This window comes from Equus asinus, chromosome 20 (assembly GCF_041296235.1).
Source record: "Equus asinus isolate D_3611 breed Donkey chromosome 20, EquAss-T2T_v2, whole genome shotgun sequence".
NCBI lineage: Eukaryota > Metazoa > Chordata > Mammalia > Perissodactyla > Equidae > Equus > Equus asinus.
Window position 1 is genome coordinate 43783816 of NC_091809.1, and position 20559 is coordinate 43804374.

Here is a 20559-nt window from a genome sequence, read left to right on the forward strand (position 1 = left end):
TGGCACATTACAATATCTCAAGAAAATATTTGCTCAGTAAATGGATAATTCTACCATGGGACTTATAATAAAAACTTCTAGGGAACAGGTACCACAATGGATATATGTCGACTTTGGCTGTCCAGCATATGAATGCCCCTCTGATTGGCGGGAAACCCAAAAACGATGAGCGGCAGGAACCACTTCCCACTACAGAAGCTGAAGAGGAGTAGATTTTCTCTTTCTCCATTCCCAGAAAGCTAGAACATGGGAAGGTGATATAAAGCCGTCTCCCTATAACTGGAATTTTTTTTTTTTTTTAGATTTTTTATTTTATTTTTTCCTTTTTCTCCCCAAAGCCCCCCGGTACATAGTTGTGTATTCTTCGTTGTGGGTTCTTCTAGTTGTGGCATGTGGGACGCTGCCTCAGCGTGGTCTGATGAGTAGTGCCATGTCCGCGCCCAGGATTCGAACTAACGAAACACTGGGCCGCCTGCAGCGGAGCGCGCAAACTTAACCACTCGGCCACGGGGCCAGCCCCCTATAACTGGAATTTTAAATCTTAAGATATAATGCAGAGACACAAGGTCTAACAGAGATTATTCACAGCAGATATAGAAGAACCAAGAATTCAAAGGCATGGCTGTAAATGTCTGAGGGCAATCAAGTCCAGCAGCTTACTGATGACGATCCAGTGACTGCTGTCGGAAACACACTGTCTGTATAGTGAGATGTAGGAATCTTGGCTGTGCCTTGCTTCCCATAAATCTTGCCCTGAGCCTAATTCTCTAATCTTCTTCTCAATTCTTCGAGCTACACAGTCTTCATTATTCTTTCACTAAATTCTTATCCTACTTAAGTTGGGCGAGCTGATTTCTGTTGTGCGCACTAAGAAATTGGTACCAGGGAGTAGATTACTGGCAACAGCCCCTCAGGTAATTCAGGGTATTTGGGGATTGCTTTCTAGTAGAGGCCAGTGAATACCATATTAGTGTTCACGGAAGAGATTCAGCAAGTCCTGACTGAACATGGAGTAGAGAAACAGAGAATTATCACTTGTGGTCACATGGAATGCTCTAGTGCTGCCAAGAATAAAGCTATATGAAGGGCATGAAGAATGCGACTATGAGGCGGAGAATCTGCTATTCTAAGGGCACAAAATAGCTTAAATAAAGAGTATATTCAGGTCAAATCCCTATAAACGAGGCTCATGGCACAGGCTGAAATCCAAGTACTTTTAAGAAAAGGGTCTTTTCTGTCTTACTACAATAAGAGTTGGGTAGTTTTAAACACAAATACACAAGTTTCATGCTCCAGGTTGCTAAATTACAGGTCACTGGAATTTGAGACCATATTTGAACTATTATATGAAAGTTGGAGCATTGCTTGGAAAGAGAAAGAGAAGAAAGAGGGGGAATATGAATTGGAACAGAGGCATATGGGTGGATTCTGAGGACTTGGGTGTATCTTGAATTCCTAATCCTCACCGAGGCCCCCCCTTGCTAGTTGGGTCTAATAAGACTGTTCCTCTCTTTCTTGAAAAGGCAGTAAAATCCTGCCTAAGGGAATTACCTTGCAAGAGGAAACTAATTCCCCATTTACCTCATCTTTCCACATATATACTCTGCTCCAGTACCATCAGACCACAGCATGCTCTGTGGGGTTAATTACAAAAACACCAAAGACTTATAAGTCTTTGGTCATTTATATGGACAAAGATATAGGAAATAAGTAGAGGAATAGATTCTGAGTATGTTGACCAAAGAGGGAAAAGCAATTTTAGATATAACCGATTTTGTTGATATAGGTACATTACTAGAGATTCTGAATTCAAAAAGCTAGTTTTAGTGGCTGGGAGTGGCTCTAAATTTTTGTCTAGTTGGCTGATTGGAAATTGGACTCAGTGGTGGTCTATGCTAAAGGAAGTTGAGATGCCACAAATTTGGGGGATAAGAAGAATTCAAAAACTTCAGGACACAGGAATGATGGAGGGGCCGGCCCTGTGGCCGAGTGGTTAAGTTTGCGCTCTCTGCTTCGGCGGCCCAGGGTTTCGCTGGTTCCGATCCTGAGCGCGGACATGGAACTGCTCACAAGGTCACGTTGACGTGGCATCCCACATGCGACAACTAGAAGGACCCATAACTAAAACATACAACTGTGTACTGGGAGGATTTGGGGAGAAAAAGCAGAAAAAAAAAAAGATTGGCAACAGTCATTAGCTCAGGTGCCAATCTTCAAAAAAAAAAAAAAGAATGATGGAAATTATTGTCACCCATTCTCCATCCATGAACCCTAAGAGGACTCAGAAGACACTTCCTTTTCAAAGGCCTTGAAAAACACATTAGTGAGTAGAGCACTCACATCTTTGAAAAGGTGTGAGTTCTACAGGCCAGCAGTACTGGTAGAAGACACCTGAAATCAGGTTGCCCATTTCCATTTCAAAAGGATGGAAGGGACCAAGCAGTGGCATCTAACCACTAGTGAGTGAGAAAGTAGGCATAATTACATAAATAGGCAGCAAAGCCAGAGTGGTAATTAAAATAGCTTGACTGCATAAATCTCTTACAGTAGCTAATCGATCACGGAGTCTTTAGGATTTGAATAAATAGGTATCTCATTTCAGGAAGAGAGAAATACGTTTTCATTTATACACAGAATATATTAGGGCAGGTATGAATAATTTCTTTTTATATAACTATGGGAAAATGTATATGTATAGATATTGGGTACTCAAAATGGCAGACTATAGTAGATGCTCTTTCTTCTGAATTGCTCCTTTTCAGGGAAAAGTCCCAAGATCAAGGGAAGCAAGATTCTACCTCTCACTGCAGAAGCCACAGTGGAGCATATAATCCCTCTCCCTGTCCCTTGGGAGACAAGGTATGAGGGCATGTCCTACACATAGCCAAGCAACCGGGCAGATGCAGATTTTTGACCTTTAGGGAATGAGGCAAAGGTCAGTGAGAGATTATTTTCAGCACTTACAGGGGAATCAAAAGTCCGTGACACAGCTGCAAGTGTCCAGTGGTAAAGCCCCGCACTGTAGCATCTAGAGATGACAGTGCCAGCAGAGAGAGATGGACAGACTATGCATTGAAACATTGGCTGTCCGAGCTTCCCTTGGTTCCTGCCTATGCCTGGCTCTTCAGACTGTCTAACAATTCTTTTAGTTTCTCAATATCCTTCCACTAAATTTCTCCCCTGATTAAAGATGATTTCTATGACCTGCATTCATGAACACCAACTAGTACAGAGGCATAAATTCATTTTAGGATAATTATGCTATTAGGGATGGAAAACAATTTACTGCATATATATATACTACTTATAGCAGAATGGAAGTTAAGTAAACTATAATAACAGATTTATGCTCAAAACCAGAATATTTACTTCTTCTATTAATACGTTAGATTGAACCAAATGAAACTATAAATATTAGACCATGTTTTACCCCACAAAATTTTACGCAGTTTAACCTAATATTCCTGGGTTGTGTTAAACGGCATACTAATATCTTTCTCCCTACTTAGCTGTTCTTAGCTAATTTTAAACTGTTATCTTCAAAATCCTGACTTTGTCTAACACTTTTTAAACACTTAGGCTTTAAAATACTACTAATAATACCACAAAATCTTTTTATACAGCAGTGGTTGAGCCTTACAGAACATCAACCCCCTTAAAGCCTATAATAGAAAAGTTTGGTGAAAATTAGATATGCTCAGAAAGAATGAATTAGAATCACAGAAATTTGTAACCAGAAGGACCAACTGATTTGACACACGTTCAGTCCCAACTCGCACCTCGTTCATCTGAAACTCTGCCTGTCAAACGGGATTCCATAGTATTCTCAAGTCTTTAAGGAAAGTGTATAACTTCTTTGGTAACCAGTTCTAGTCACCAACATCTAGAAACCTGTTTCGGGAGTATTTTTTTTCCTGTTTATTTACTTATATCAAACCTGCTACAGAGTATTAAACTATAAACCTACCAAACTATATATATTAACTCTTCATATTCTTAAAAGTAATTACAAATGTAGCCCTCAGCATTTCTCTTCAAAATCAACTATCCTAATTCCTTTAATATTTCCTCAAGAGTCTATTTGCCAGTTCTTTTCTCATATCCTTTAAACCTAGTGTACATCTGCCAAATCTTCCAAATTGCAGGAATTAGTGTATCCTAAAAGCAGATGCAATATGAAAGAAGAGATCAATTTTGGGGGTAGGTGAAAATGTGACCCTGGAGAAGAGGATCAAAAAGGAATCAAACAATAGGGAGTATGGAGTGGGAACTACGGGAAGCAGTCAAATACTTACCCAACCTTCTTGATACAAGTGCAAAGTTAGAAGAAACACACTGTGGCAAGTGAGATAAAATAGGTGTGCTTTTGCGTTTCTTCCTTGTTTTTCAAATCCATCACCAAAGTCCTCTAAGAGGGCTAAATAACAAATTACTAGATTTCCTCTAAAATAATTCTTAAATTGCCTCCATATTCACTACAGTGTTGCTAAGCTGATGAGGAGTTTTTACCTGAATGGCACTTCCTCCTGTGGAACATCTACATAGTACCGAATAAAAAATCTCTCAGAATCTTCTCGCTCACCGTCAGTAACAACGCTGCCATTAAGTTTGGAAACTGATGGCAATCTGTAAGTAAAAACCAAAATAAAGACATTTTAAGATACTAAAAATACTTAGCTTTAGAAATAAAATTATTGGTTTGAGGCCAAGTCTTATTCTCTTGAAAGGACACATTTGATGTGGCTCTGCTTGTATGTAACTACTGACATGAACTAAAGTGATACAAAATAAAAGGACCAAAAATACCTAAAGTTTCTTTTTTAGATATGACACTGACCTTTTACAATTATATCTCACCTTTCAAAATAAGATTCTAGGCAGCACTGTCCAATTTAAACATAATGCAAGCCACATATGTAATTTTAAATTCTCTAGTAGTCATATTTTAAAGACTAAAATAAAAAAGGTGAAATTAATTTTAATAATATATTTTATTTAACCCAATGTATCCAGGATTTAATAATTTCAACTGTAATCAATACTAAAAAAATAACTGAGATACTTTACATTCTTTGTCTCATAAAGTGTTTGAAATCCAGTGTATATTTTATACTTACAGCGCATTTCAATTCAAACTAGCCATAATTTAAGTGCTCAAAAGTCACACATGGCTAATGGTATCACATTGGACAGTACAGTTGTAGAGAGTAATCAGTGCAATTTGGTTCAAGAATTAATTTATTATATTTACAAAAGAATTGTGTAAAGAAAGTAAAGTACAAGGACTATTGCAAGATATTCTTCTTAGAAGAAAAGTATGCTGAAATATATTTCTTCAGTGAGATATTAATGGGTATGTTAACAACTGGAAAGCAGTAGGATCTGCTAGGTGTTAGCTGATCAGGAAGATCAATACATTGTTTAAAGAATCACTCTTGGAGCCAGCCCTGTGGCCAAGTGGTTAAGTTCACGTGCTGGGCCTCTCTGCGGCCCAGGGTTTCACTGGTTTGGATCCTGGGTGCGGACCTAGCACCACGCATCAAGCCATGCTGAGACAGCGTCCTACATAGTAGAACTAGAAAGACTACAACTAGAATATACAGCTATATACTGGAGGGCTTTGGGGAGAAGAAGAAGAAAAAAGACTAGCAACAGATGTTAGCTCAGGGCCAATCTTAAAAAAAAAAATAAAAACCTCTTCTTATATCAAACCTGCTTAAGGAACCTTAAAGCCTACTGTTCCCCTTTCAAAACTACCATGTGTAGTACACAAAGAGAACAAATCAAAACTCCATAGCCCTTTACATCTTAGCCAAATCTTATTACTGGTAAAGGGGCATACAAAAATAAACACTCATGGGACATTCCAGTAGTCTGCGGGAGGCAGAGTCTGAGAAACAAAAGGCAGGGGAGTTGGAATAAGAAGATAACAATATGGTAGTCATATTTAAGTCAATCTATATTCAAGAAGAAAACACAGATGCTGTTTTCTTAAATTTTACACAAATGAAACAGCCCAATTTTCAGGTACTTACACTTTAAACGACCACTATGTTAACAGAAAATAGGACAACCAAAATAGAACTGATTCTCTATTATACCTACTTTTTCTTCATGACCCAAAACAGCACTTCAAATATTGCAAATATTGAAAAGTATAAAAATAGAAAAGATTTGTAAGGGAATTTTTCAGTGATCTTGGCAGGCCAACTATATTTCACATTTTTCTCATCATACTGCATCCCTTTTCTTCCAGGATTTGGAGCTACAGAAGCAGCTCCTTCAAACAGAGTCTGTTCAAGAGATGGATAAACTTACAGTGCACTCCCCCCAACAAATAATGCATTATTCGATTGATGAAATAAGGCCCTGAGAATAGAAAGCAGAATAATCAGGACAACAGACCTGGCTACTACCAATTTCCTTCGCTCCTCAGTGGTATATGGCTGCAGAAGAGGTATTCCTAATAATCTCACTTCTTCCAGTTTGGGGAATGAATTTAGTTTGTCAATGTCTTCCCAGGAATGCAAACCTAATTTGAGAAATAAATTGTTTAAGCAAATCCTGAAAAGCACACAAATAGGCACATAGCAAAAAGAAGATTACTTCACTTAATAATTTCTGAAATGTTAAAATAATCATAAACTAGTTAGAAAGCCTGAAATTTTTCCTTATCCAAGGACAGAATGGAATCTAGTTAAATACCCTAAAAACTTCCCTATAGCCTCTCCTATCTCTATGATCCCAGTGGTCAAGGAGAGACATCTTTATTCTCCAACATCCACTCATCTACTGAGTCTCCAACCAAATGGCTTGTAAAGGGGGTCACTGGTGGTTTCAGTAAGCAGGATGTATACCAAGATTACATAATAAAAAAGTGATGTAATCAACTCTTTCACCAAATATAGACTCATAGAACGTAACTATTGATCAGAGTTGATACCGTCATACTCAAATTCTTACCTAACAAATTCTAAAGTGGGGCAAGATCAATAAAACCAGAAACTAAATATTATCTCTTACACTGTCCTCATTTTGGGGACAGAGAAAACAGATTCAAAATTTAAAACAAAAAAATAAAAACATAAAAACCCTGAACCCTTAGGCAGGAGAACACACAACAAATTAAGATCGTTTAGTCCTAAAACAAAACTCTTCCTATGGCTGTGAGCAAATGTATCATCTAGGTCAATACTTGGCAGTGGTATAAAAAATATTCCTATAATCATAAAGCTGGTCGATTTTATAACACATTAAATCCATTTCAGAGACCAACGTAGCCCCTTCCTGTTTCTTTCAACCTTCAGCAACGGTAAAGGCAGAGGAGCACTTTATGAGGACTGGTGCATAAGCATCCAAGTCTCAACCCTCCTCTTCCCTTCAGAATGGCATTTCCTTCCAGGAGGAAGAATACTGTTAGCTCAAGGGGTGTCGGAGTTGTGAAATAAACAGCTTCCTTATGCAAAATAATGGTTTTTAAAAATTAATTCTCACTCTTATACCCCTATGGCAAATTAAACTCTTTATGTTTTTTCAACTATAGGTTAGAGTTATTTTTAATTACATAGTTGTTTTAAGAAATAAGCTGAAAGACAATGTCATGAGAATGAGAAGAAAGCCATATACTGGGAGAATATATTTGTTCAAGACACATCTGATGAAGGATTTTTATCCAAAATATACAAAGAACTCTTAAAACTCAACAATGGGAAAATGAACAATCTGATTTAAAAATGGACAAAAGACCTGAAAAGACACCTCCCCAAAGAAGACATACAGATGGCAAGTAAGCACATGAAAATATGTTCAACACCACGTGTCATCAGGAAAATGCAAATTAAAACAACCGTAAGATACCACTACCTATTCCAAACACTGACAACATCAAATGCTGACGAGGGTGTGGAGCAACAGGAACTCTCACTCATTGCTGGTGGGAATGCAAACTGGTACAGCCACTTTGGAAGACAGGTCAGCAGTTTCTTACAAAACTAAATATACTCTTACCATATGATCTAGCATTTGCACTCCTTGGTATTTACCCAAATGAACTGAAAGTTATGCCCACACAAAAACTTGTACATGGAGGTTTACAGCAGCTTTATTCATAATTGCCAAAACTTGGAAGCAACCAAGATGTCATTCAGTTTGTGAGGGGACAAATAAACTGTGGGACATCCAGACAATGGAATATTACTCAGTGCTAAAAAGAAATGAGCTATCAAGCCATGAAAAGACATGGAGGAAACTTAAATGCATGTTATTAAGCGATAGAAGCCAATCTGAAAAGGCTACATACTGTACGATTCCAACTATATGACATTCTGGAAAAGGCAAAACTATGGAGACAGAAAAAGATCAGTGGTTGCCAGGGATTAGGGGGTAGGGAGGGATGACTAGGTGGAGCACAGAAGATTGTTAGGGCAGTGAAACTAGTCTGTATGACTTTATAATGGTGAACACAGGTCATTACACATTTGTGCAAATCCATAGGATGTACAGCACCACGAGTGAGTCTTAATATAAGCTATGGACTTTGGGTGATGATGTGTCAATGGAGGATGGATGGTAACAAATGTATCATTTCGGTGCTGGGAGGATGTTGATAGTGGGGGAGGTTGTGCACATGTGGTGGCAGGGAGTATGCGGGAACTCTGTACTTTCTGTTCAATTTTGCTGTGAATCTAAAACTGCTCTAAAAAATAAAGTTTATCAATTTTGAAAAACAGGCTATGGGGCCGACCCGGTGACACAGCGGTTAAGTTCGCACGTTCTGCTTCTTAGCGGCCCAGGGTTCACCGGTTTGGATCCCGGGTGCGGACATGGCACCACTTGGCAAGCCATGCTGTGGTAGGCGTCCTACGTATAAAGTAGAGGAAGATGGGCACAGATGTTAGCTCAGGGCCAGTCTTCCTCAGCAAAAAGAGGAGGATTGGCAGTAGTTAGCTCAGGGCTAATCTTCCTCAAAAAAAAAAAAACACAGGCTAAAAATATTCATTCTTGTGATACACAGAACCAGATGGCAAGAAACGGGCAATCGATTATACGTAAATACTAGAAAAGAAAAGAGCATTTGAAAGGCATAGGAGGTTGTGATTCCTTAACCTAAATTCAGATAAAATAGTCTAGTTTACCATTCTCCGTACTCTTTTTACTTTCTTTTACTATACAATTCACTAATTTCATTTCACTCCTTTCATAGCATGACCCCTTTAACCTATGAAATATAAATAGTTAATATAATGCTATGCCACTCGATATTTATCAGAGCATTTATGAAAATGAATGCCTTAAATATAGCTAATCAATATCCATCTACATGTCACTCTTGAAAATTCATCCTATAAGAAGGCAGAGCTATGAGTGAAAGAAATATGCTTTGATTGCATTTCCTGCATAAGCTCAGACCAATTTGCACGCAGAATGAGACCAGCCTGTACCTCACCTGACTTATGCAGACTGATGGATCTCAGATTAGGAAATAACCTGGCCAGAGAATCATCAGGCTCCTCAATAGCATTTAAATGATTGTTGGCCAGGACGAGGGTATCCAGTGAAGGAAACATAACTCCTAATTTTCGTATTTCAGTCCAGTCTTGGAGGTTATTGTCTGTTATGTGCAGTAGCTTAAGAGAATGACAGCAAATAGAAGGACAAGACACTGTTTCATAGTCGTTAAGGCACAGGAAGAGCTCCTCCAAACTGCAGAGAAAAAGAAACATTTCATTGTTTAAAGCAGTTAAGTTTCTACTTTGCATCTATTTCATTCACTCAATAAATAAATAAGTGTCTACTCTGTGTGACATTCTGCTAGATGTTGTAGAGAAAACATAAAGATATCTTCCTGAAGCTTAAAATATGGCTGGGAAGACAAAACTTAAAATCCATAAAGCAGCAGAGAATGATATGACCCAGTCAGTACTAAGTCAATTTGGTGCCTAAACAATTAAGCGCTAAATTAAGCGGTACTAACTATGTAGTTCTTATAGGACTGGAATTGAAATTGTAGTGAGAATAATGAGGAAAGAATGCATGGCCCTGAAGGAGAGGTGGGCTTGTATAGGTTGAGAGGAGACAGAGGCAAGTCCAGAAACAACATGAGCCAATGTTTAGAACCAGAAATAATAACTGTCATTGAACTCCCGCACCGTGCCAGGCCCTGTGCCAGGAGCTTTACAGACTGCACTACACTTCCGCACGGCGAATGCAACTACACCCATTTTATAGGCCAGGAAACAGAGCTCAGAGGTTACTTAGCTTACCAAAGGTCACATGGTTAGTAAGTAGAACTGGGACTTAAATGCTCATTCGATGTCATGCTAGATGTTCCATGCAGTGAGGAAACCACCCTCATGGAGTAAGAGTGAGAAACTAAGATGGAATAAGTGCGCTGAGACCAGATTCTGAAAGGCTTTGATAATTTCCACATTTAGACGGTCAAAGAAACTACAGCTTCGTATATTTCTTTAAACTACTTCCTTTGAATATTTATGTGCATATACAAAGATAGATAAAAACAAAAGATAACAAAGCATTTCTAAATTGACAAACCAAAGAATAATTTCTTGCTTAAATTATTGGAAAGAATACCAGGCCCATTTTCCCATCAGGCCAGCCAGGTACTTAATCATCTGACTGTTAACATATTTTAGAGATACTATGATTTTTTTTTTCCTCCCCAAGAAAAGGGCTGAGGCAAAATCCTGACATCAGGTAATCACAAGATTAAAATGGAGAAGGGTTGGGTTGATCTAGAAATGATAAGTGCTTCTCAGGGATATTTTCTAGCCAAAGGATGACATATCCTATGTCTTGGGGCTACTCAACACTGAGCAAGTATTCCAATGAAAATGCTACTAGATTACCCTCACACCTCATTCTAATTCCTTCATTTTTCTAACCTCATTCTCCATTCCATCTGCAGTTCTAGTATTTCTGAGATAGGAGATCAGCATTAATTCTATGTATTAACACAGATGGCAACATAGCTCCCTCTCCATCACGCTCTCTGGGCTTACTCTGGTAACTCCTGCAGTATCGTGTGGACTGTCTCCCAAGAAGCTTTGCTGTTGTTGAGGACAAGTTTGCGAACCCCAGAGAAGGACCCAGCACACGTTCTTTCTAAAACCGATAAATTCAGAGGATTGGAACTCAGGTTTAGAAACTCCAACTGGGGAACATTTGACACAATTTTACTGACCTAGGGAGAAAAAAAGAAAGGCATATCAGGCAGTAATCAGAGCTTGTAAATAGCAAACACTCTCAAGAAAGCCTAAGTACATGGGTCTCTACGCCAAAGGCCATTTACATTCAGGAGTCCTATTTAGTGATGGTACTTACAGAGGGACACAAGTAATTTCAACAAATCTTGGCAAATAATTAATCTCCTTCTATGAAATAGTGGCATAACTGAAAAGCAATGGTACAAAAGAAAGATTTCCCATGTTGCCTTTGGCAAGGTTTTTTATAATGCTCTATATGACACTCTCTTTGCTAAATGGAGAAAAGATAGTTTAGATGACTACATTTTAGGCTACAAGTTTCTAAAGAGCTGAGATTGAGTCATGTAACTCTCTTTGAATATCTCCTCCCTTCCATTTCCAGTACAAGGCTGATTAAAGGTTTATTGAAGACCACATTCAAGCGTTCAAAATTGACTACATAGTCACAATCACTTAGAAAACAGTTTCAGCTTGATTCAAAGATGTACCAACTTTACAATAGATTTACTCAAAAACAAAAAGCATCTATAGTTACATAACAAAAGAGAAAAGATGATCACCAACTTAACAATTTAGCTAGCTAGCAACTTGTTATAAAAGAGAAAAAAATAGGAAATGAGCATCACTGACCTTAACTATTTGCTCTGCATAGCACTAGTCTCTTTGATATAGCTTATTTCACTAAATTCTCAAAACAACTTGCAAGATAGCTAACACCATTTTCATTTTAATAAATGAGGAAACTGAGGCTCAGAGATATTAAGTAATTTGACTAAGGTTTCAGAGTTACAGAAGCAAAATCTAGGATTTAAAAATCAGAGCTATTATTCTTTCCAATATACCACAAATAGTAAATTATAAATATAACCAGAAAAAAAAAGAAGACCTGGCTTAAACAAATATGAAATAAATGCTAGCAGCCCAGTAAATGTATTAGGCATCAAACAGCCAGGCAATGTGCTAACTAAAAGTTATGAGAAAATGAGTACAACAGAAGAGTTAGAATTGTTTTTAGAGTCAGAAAACCTGGGTTCAAACCAGGTTTCGGAACTTTCTAGCTGTGTGGTTTGACAGGTTACTTAACCTTTCCAAATCTCAGTTTCCTCATCTGTAACCGAGAGAAAAAAGTATTCACCTATTTAACAGGATTTTTGGTAGAACTGAGATCGACCTGTAAAGCACTTAACACAGTGATTGGTACATATTTTAGAAACTTTTATCCTTACCTATTCCCCAACAGGAAGCAAATTCGATGAAAGTGGGAGTAATAATTACCTAGTTCACTACTGACTAGTGGGCACTGAATGTTTGTCGAATAAATCAATGGCACAAAACCATTCAAGAAATCAGATTACTAATGCAGCTATAGTATGAACCAATATTTCAACCCTAGCTATATGCCATACCATATTTATTTTAATTTAAGTATGTCATATTTAGAGCCACTGGTAGATTCCCAGGATCCACCATAAACAACTGAATCAGAAGCTTCATAGGTGAGACAAGCTTCATGGCTGGGACCTGAATACGTGTTTCTTTTCAGAGCTCCATAAGTAACCCCAAAAAGGTATCCAGTGTTGAGAACTATGGGTAGAAAGAAAAAGCAATCTGTACTTTCTATGAGATCTACTGTGTACTGCTCAGCTCAGGAGCTCCACAATCAGTGAGGAGAAGATGAATTCCAAGAAGGTGGTTCAGAGAAGTATACCAGAGGGAACAGTCCTCACATACATTATTCATCTATTCTACACACTAACCCTTTCAAGTGGTACCATTTTTATCCTCATTTTACAAATAAAGAAATGAGCTATCTTCTAGAGAAAATACACCAGGCTTCAGTTTAAAACGTAAGAAATTTTTCCCGCTCTGCACAGACTCTCCTGCTTGATACCTTTTGTGACCAATGGTATCAGGCATTTGCGTGATATACGGCTAGGATGTGGAGTTTAGTCTGTGGTCACAACACGGCTAGTCTACAGAGAGCAGCCCTCTGCTGCCTTCTGCCACCTGAACACTAATGATACGAGGACTTTCACACAGAAGATGATGACCAGCTATGCTCTACCTCTTTTAAGGGCAAAAAAAGACGAAGAGGAATCATGCTCCAACTACAGCATGAAGGATAACTGCTAATTATAGTACAACCCCAGTTAAATAAAAAAAACTTAAACCCTTTGCTAACCACCACACTTCATATTTTATTTTTATAATAAAGAAGAAAGTACCCCAAAAATGGATAGTTTAAGGGTTTTTGAAGCAATTTCTGGGAGCATTCCCAAGGCTAGCAGATACATGATATAATCTTTTTCACAGTTTGCATCTATACTACAGTCCAATAAGAACAAACATTTAGAATAATAACTCATTAGCCTTGGAATATTCTAAAAAGACAAAATTGGACTATCATCTAATAATTCAAGCAGGAAAAATAATATGTTAAAAATAAATATTTTCGGGGCTGGCCCTGTGGTGTAGTGGTTAAGTTCGGCACGCTCTGCTTCGGTGGCCTGGGTTGGTGGGTTCAGATCACAGGCACGGACCAACACCACTCATCAGCCACGTTGTGGCAGCAACCCACATATAAAGTGGAGGAAGACTGGCACAGATGTTAGCTCAGGGCTAATCTTCCTCCTCAAATAAATAAATAAATAAATATTATCTTTAAAAGGCTAAAATTAAAAAGGATTTTTGGATAACTTTAAATTAATGATTAGATCCTGGAAAATATTATATTCATTACACAGGTAAATATATGTATGACAGAAAAACGTCCTAATAGCAAAGGCTGACAAACTGAGTTTCCAGGGCAGTATATTGACTTCTCTTTTTTAAACTCTAAAAATAAAAAAGACTCTTCCTGCTAGAGTGAGTTGAGTATACTCACGTGCAGAAACGTGGAGATGAACTTACATCACCTTTCAGGCTTCCACAATTCTATGATTTGATAAAGGACCCTCTACTCTGGCTTCTAAAAAGGAGGAAACTAAAGTTTTAAGAAAAATAGGGGAAGGGTTGCAAGATAACAATCTGTAACTTATACCCAAGCTATTCTCTACCTCTTCTGAGTGGCTAATTCCTCTCTCCTCTCAACTACCTGGTTTAATTTCTTTTATAAAATGCTTTTGATAAGGAGGGAAGGAAAAAGGAGATACCTTGGGAAAGGTCAGACAAAAATCTACTTAGGCAAAAATTCAAGTCAAAGGCTAAAAAATGCATCTTTCTTTTACACATAGATGCCCAATTTTAGAAGGATGGAGACAAATTTTTGCCTCCCTCAAAAGCATTCCCCTTCTCACTCATATTTATCTTAGTCTCTGGATATACAGGAGCCAGTAGCTTAAACTACAAAAGAAGTTGCTCATAATATTAGTGACCATATGAAACAGTGAAAGAATAAACTATATTATTTTGTTCACATTGCTATATCAAATACCAGCTGAAATAAAGTAAGCTAACGGCCACGGACAAATGATCTTTCCAGTCATCAGATATATGGCTTGTAACAGGGTTGAAATGTAATGTCTTAAGACTGTGACCTATGGGCCAGCCCAGTGGTGTAGTGGTTAATTTCGCACATTCTGCTTCAGTGGCCTGGGGTTCGCCGCTTTGGATCCCAGGTGTGGACCTATGCACTGCTTGTCAAGTCATGCTGTGGCAGGCATCCCACGTATAAAACAGAGGAAGATGGGCAAGGATGTTAGCTCAAGGCCAATCTTCCTCAGCAAAAAGAGGAGGATTAGCGGCAGATGTTAGCTCAGGGCTAATCTTTCACAAAAAAAGAAAAAAATCCCAACTGTGACATATGAGGTATTTGTAGCCTAACAAAGAGTTTAATCAATCCTAAAAATCAATATTCTTTTGCTGTCAGTATTTCTCTCATCTCTCTGTGCTCTGATATACATTGTAGAAGATTGGGATCAACTACAGTTAAGGCTAAGGACAAAATATAAAGGAACGAGGAATACAAAAATAAATTGGAAAACGGAAACCTGCAGGGTAGCAGCAACAAACGTTTATTTGAAAACAAACTATAAGAGCATATACAGGAATATACAAACTGAGCACAAGTAGAGTACAAATAAACTGGCTATATATGTCAATGTGGCCTAGGAAATATTTAGTGTAGACCTTTATCTAAGCAGAGAAACGGCGAACTCCGTGTTCTGATCCATATTGACAGAAATCGTTCTTTTGAGGTAGCACTACATCACTATGAAACTGTTCCCACCAGGTAGCAAAAGTATATGCATGTGTTCAAAGCACAGGTCAAAGCACAAAGCACAAAACCTTTGTGAAATTTTATACTCCCAAAGAAACAAATTGAGGGGAATCAGCCTGAGAACATAGGAGCTGAAACGATTCAGAGGAAGATCTGGTCTGACTTGTCACCCATGCAGGTCATAAATCTTGCCAGAGGTTCAGCAGTAGGACTATTGTGGGAATCGTGGAGAAGGAGGATTGACAAGGTAGTTTTTTTGCGTCTGTGCAGTATGAACACAGCATGCATGTCAATTAAGCATCTCAAAAGACCAAAAAGGCACAGAATGTAATTTGTTGCACAGTAAACTATACTAGCAGTTTAGATAAGTTGATCAATGAATAAATACATGTACAAATAGAGATTGTTTCACGGAACAGCCTAGTAAATCTGTATATATTAACAAGTCACGTAGACATCAAGTGACATGCACCTCAAAGAATTTTGGTAAACATCTTAATAATAGGAAATATAACTGAGAGTTATCAAATTAAACGAGACTATGAAATGGATAAACATAAGAAAAACTGAAGAAAACTAGGTTATCGATAGATCTTTCTGAAACAAGAAAGCTGTCTTACAATTTGCATAGCATTTAATACATACAAAGTGCCTCAATGATTAATTTTATCAGCAGCCCTGTCTTAGGGATGAGCAAACTGAAGCACTAAAAGATTAAGTGAATTTCTTAAGCTAACACGAAAAGTTGAAGCAAATGGTCTTCATCAATCCTTAAGATAGAATCATTTGTTCATTAACGCATTAACAAGTATTTGAGCGCCCAGTGTGCTTAGTGCTGATGATAAAAAAGACAAAAGTCTCTACTTGAATAAGCTCATAGTCTAGTAGGAAAACTGTCAAATAAGCAAGTGATGGCACTACATGGTGATAAATCTTTCCTAGCAGCATGATACAGCTGCTAGGATAATCTGACTGCCTGAGTGAGAGCCAGGGCAAGTTTCACAGAGGAATAGCAACTTGAGCCGAGTCTTGAAGGATAGGTAGGAAGTGGCCAGGCAGACAAGAGGAGAGAGGGAGCAATAGATACAGGATGAACCCAAGCAAGGAAGCTTTTCATGTCAAGAGTTTATCATGAGCAGCAAGAAAAAGCATATGGCTAAAGATGGAGATAAAGCTCTAGAAATAGCAAATGGCTATATGATGGAGGGCCACGCTTAGGGAGTTCAGACCTTAGTTTCTAGGCAACAAAAAGCAACTAAAGGACTTCTAGCATGTCATAATCATGTTTCATTTATTAAAAGGAGTCTGGTAGCACTGTAGAAGACAGCTTAGAGGAAGGAGAATAAAACTAGAGGCAAGAAATCCCATTAGGAAGTTTTTCCAATAGCCCAAGCAAGAATTAAGAGCCTAAATTAAGGCAAGAGAATGAATCGACTAGGAAGAACTATTTTTCCCTTATTCTTAATGGTAGCTTCATCAGGTAATGTTATAATCAAGTTATTAATAGTATATATAATAATAAGAGAGGAGATGAGAATAATTTTATTTGTGTACTTGGTTTAGAGTCACTCTGAGATCATAAGACATCAGTTATGTCAAACCACCAAAAAGACTTAATAATATAAGGAAAAGTTCTAAAATATTTGGAGTAAATTTTAGTAACAAGAATAAATATTTTTGGGGCCAGTCCCGTGGCTGAGTGGTTAAATTCATGCACTCCCCTGCAGTGGCCCAGTGTTTCATCGGTTCGAATCCTGGGCGTGGACATGGCACCACTTATCGAGCCATGCTGAGGCGGCGTCCCACATGCCACAACTAGAAGGACCCACAATTAAGAATATACAACTAGGTACCTGGGGGTTTTGGGGAGAAAAAGGAAAAAAATAAAATCTTTAAAAAAAAAAAAAGAAGAAATATTTTTATAATCTTAGTTTCAAACTCAAGCAATTTTTATGTCAAACTGTAGGGAGAAATATTGAAGCAGTAGTAGAGAATGAGCAAAGGATGTGTAAACTAGTGCAATAGTAGAGAATTTAATGCACTGTCAGCAGTCCAAATCTCTGTAGTCTCATTAACCTCTTGATACCTGGTATCAAGTTCTTCAGTGCTTTTTACATTAATGAAAAACTAATTAGAATAACAAAGCTAACGGAAAAATCACCATAGAAACAGTTGAAGTGGGTTATTTATCCTGAGATATACAGACAACAAGAATCTCGAGTGAGACCCAGAATTCAGCAGAATACATAACAAACAATAAAACAATGGTTATTGCCGCATCTCACCAGAATACAGCAATATAAAAACTTCACCTCATGCCAGTCTTCCAGTTTGTTGTCAGAAAGATCTAGTTCCGACACATGAGCACAGAAGGCAGCAATTTCTTTTTCATCTCCTGCACAGGTTATTCCACAGCTGTTCAACACCAGTACACTTGGGAGGTTGAGGCGATCTGAATCACGGGGGAAACAAAACACTTTCTATGTCAGCCTAATTCTTGTCTACATACACTCAGCCCCCAGGAATCAAAATCAAATTGTGTGAAATTACACAAGGACCTGGAAAATACAGGATATGATAGAATCCAAGAGTACCGAATTCTAAGGGGAAACGGTTAAGTATGGTCCACGAGGAGAGGAGAAGTAGTGGACCAGTAGCACCAAAAATGTCCTATACGCTTTAACTCCCGGTAGCATTGTTCATCTCAGGAAGCAACAACAGAGCCATCATCCGTGCTATCATCTTATCACCCGAACACTAGATCCAGGCGACTCATGTCTGAAATACCACTGTCTTCTTAATGGCCTCTTCTTTCTTTTTATAATTTACTTCAAAAGTGTCGTTCTAGATAGCTCTTTTCTCTCTGTCAGATGTATATTTTCACCTTTTTCTGCCTTTGAAAATTATCTCAAACCATTAGATAGTCTATGCGCTAAAGCACTTCTGTTCTTCAGGTTCATATGATTCAAGAAATCGCCCTCACTTAAATGGATCCATTTAAAAATCTGCATCTCTTTCTCATACTTGTCCATCAATCATTCCCATTTCAATCTGTGTAGAATTTGCCCCTTACAAAAATTAGACTTTTTAAAAAATATAACTGTAATGGGAGAAAGTGTTCCAGAGTCTTAAACTATTCAATGAATTTGATCAAACTGGGTAGTCAAACTACTGCCTGGTTCAAAAACACGTGTCAATAAAATTGCTCTTACTACCTCTACTAAAAAGAATAAACATGAGAATTCAACCACACTGTCTCTATTTGGTATAAAACAAGGACTCACAAAGGTAATATTTTATTAATGGAGGCCTCAAGTTACATGGTTTTTCAACTTAGTACTTATCAGTATCAAATTTTTCAGACTAGGAATGGATCCTGAAAAAAATCACCAAGTAGGAAGTTCATTTCTTTCTGCCATTCCAGTTTATATGGAGTGATAAGATAGTTGTATGCAGAAACAACAAACACTCAGTGACCTTTGAACATAAGAACTAAAATACTCCTCAATATTAATCCCATATAATTATAAAGAACTACTTCCAAAAACTGTTAATTACAACAGTAAAGTAAAACATAAGCAAAAAACATACCTTGCACCTTTCTAGTTGTAGATCTTTGCTCATGTCATAATCTCTTTCCTAGAATGTCTTTATCTCCTCTCTAACCAAACGCCACATTCTTGAAGGGATTGGTTCAAGTATCCCAGCTTTGAACCTTTCATGATCATATTATTAACTCTCTTCTAAATTTCTTTCCCAATCACTGTGCCAGTCATTTGTCTCATCATAAACTACATCGTGTTATATATTTGTAAATGTGAATATCTTGTAATGCAATTAGGCTGTGGTCCTTGAGGACACAGGCGAGTCTTGTACAATCTTGCACACTCTGAGTTCCCTGAAAAAATAGGCATTTGAAATACTATCACTCAAGTGTTGTTCTTGTCCTGTGAGTGCAACTAAAATGCCTTTTGGCCAATCTGAAGGAAAACAAGTCATTTCAGGTTTTTCAAAAAACTAAAATCATAGCAAGGGAGAAAGACTACTTGACTCATAATCCAAAATAGAGGAAATCTTTTGCAAATAAGGGAATGTTCTGGTTAAATGTCTTAAGTAACCTCCAATAAATAAATGTCTTAGGCCCCATCTTGCTTACCTTTCATAGGAGAGCCCTGAGGTGTGGCTGGGACGTGGACACCCATCCCAGGACCACGGCGGTAAGGAAAGTTTTCAGGACTATATTTTTCACATAATACTTGCATAAAACTCCTTCCACTAGGTTGATCCATCTTCCTTTCCTTAAAATTCTACAAGAAACCAATAAATCATGAAAATTATTTCTTTACTCATACAAGAAATATTTATTGAGAACTAATTATTTATAAGGCACTAGGCTAAGCACTGTAGACATTTAAGACGTGGTCACTGCCCACAGAAATTTACACTGTGGTGAAACCTTAGGATTTCGGGAAGCTGCACGCAGGACAAATGACAGCAATACAAGTCAGCATATGATAACTGTAATACAGATTAAAAGCGCTCCAAGATTTAGAACAGGAGGCAATCATTTTGAACAAAGGGTAACAAGACGACTTTTGGCTCGTGCGTACGGTTCATGTGGTAAGTAATGGAAAAAAGGAGAAAAAAGGAAGGTATAGACTAAACATCAGACTAAAACGTTTGGATGAATCCTTTGATATTTATCCCTCAAGATCCATTTTTCTCTTCCTCCATAGTAAAAGAATTTTTAACTGTATCCATAGCTACTTCTATTTAGGAATGAGTATATGACTAAGTTCTAGTCGATGGGATAGAAATAAAGTTTTCTGAGGCAGCTTCTGGGAATCATCCTTAAAAGATAAAGAGAGTGTGCTCTTTGCCCTCTTTCTTTGTCTCCACCTCAATTCTATTACCTAGAAAACAGATGCCACCTTGGACTATGGGCCCAAGGAACACACCCTAAGGAGGGTGGAACAAAGAGCTTAAAGGGACTTAAGTCCCTAAAGATTTCATGGAACTGAGTTGCCATACTGGTTCTGGATTGCAAATCTCTGGGAATTTCAGTGAAATATAAATAATCTTCTATTTTATTTAAGCCACTCTTCTTTTCCATTTTTC

General features: G+C 37.8%; 1 protein-coding gene across 4 annotated transcripts in view; it reads right to left on the reverse strand.

The window, feature by feature from the left end:
• The window catches only part of TBCEL (tubulin folding cofactor E like), a 77819-nt gene that overhangs the window by 36777 nt on the left and 20483 nt on the right, over nt 1-20559 (reverse strand). For all 4 annotated transcript variants that reach the window (XM_044751711.2, XM_044751710.2, XM_014858839.3 and 1 more), the window contains 6 exons: nt 19598-19748; nt 17754-17893; nt 11019-11200; nt 9446-9702; nt 6406-6532; nt 4510-4626 (listed from right to left, as the gene is read on the reverse strand). In XM_044751711.2, the coding sequence (XP_044607646.1) occupies nt 4510-4626; nt 6406-6532; nt 9446-9702; nt 11019-11200; nt 17754-17893; nt 19598-19730 (956 nt within the window). In that variant the 5' untranslated portion in view covers nt 19731-19748. The remainder of the gene's footprint in view (nt 1-4509; nt 4627-6405; nt 6533-9445; nt 9703-11018; nt 11201-17753; nt 17894-19597; nt 19749-20559) is intronic.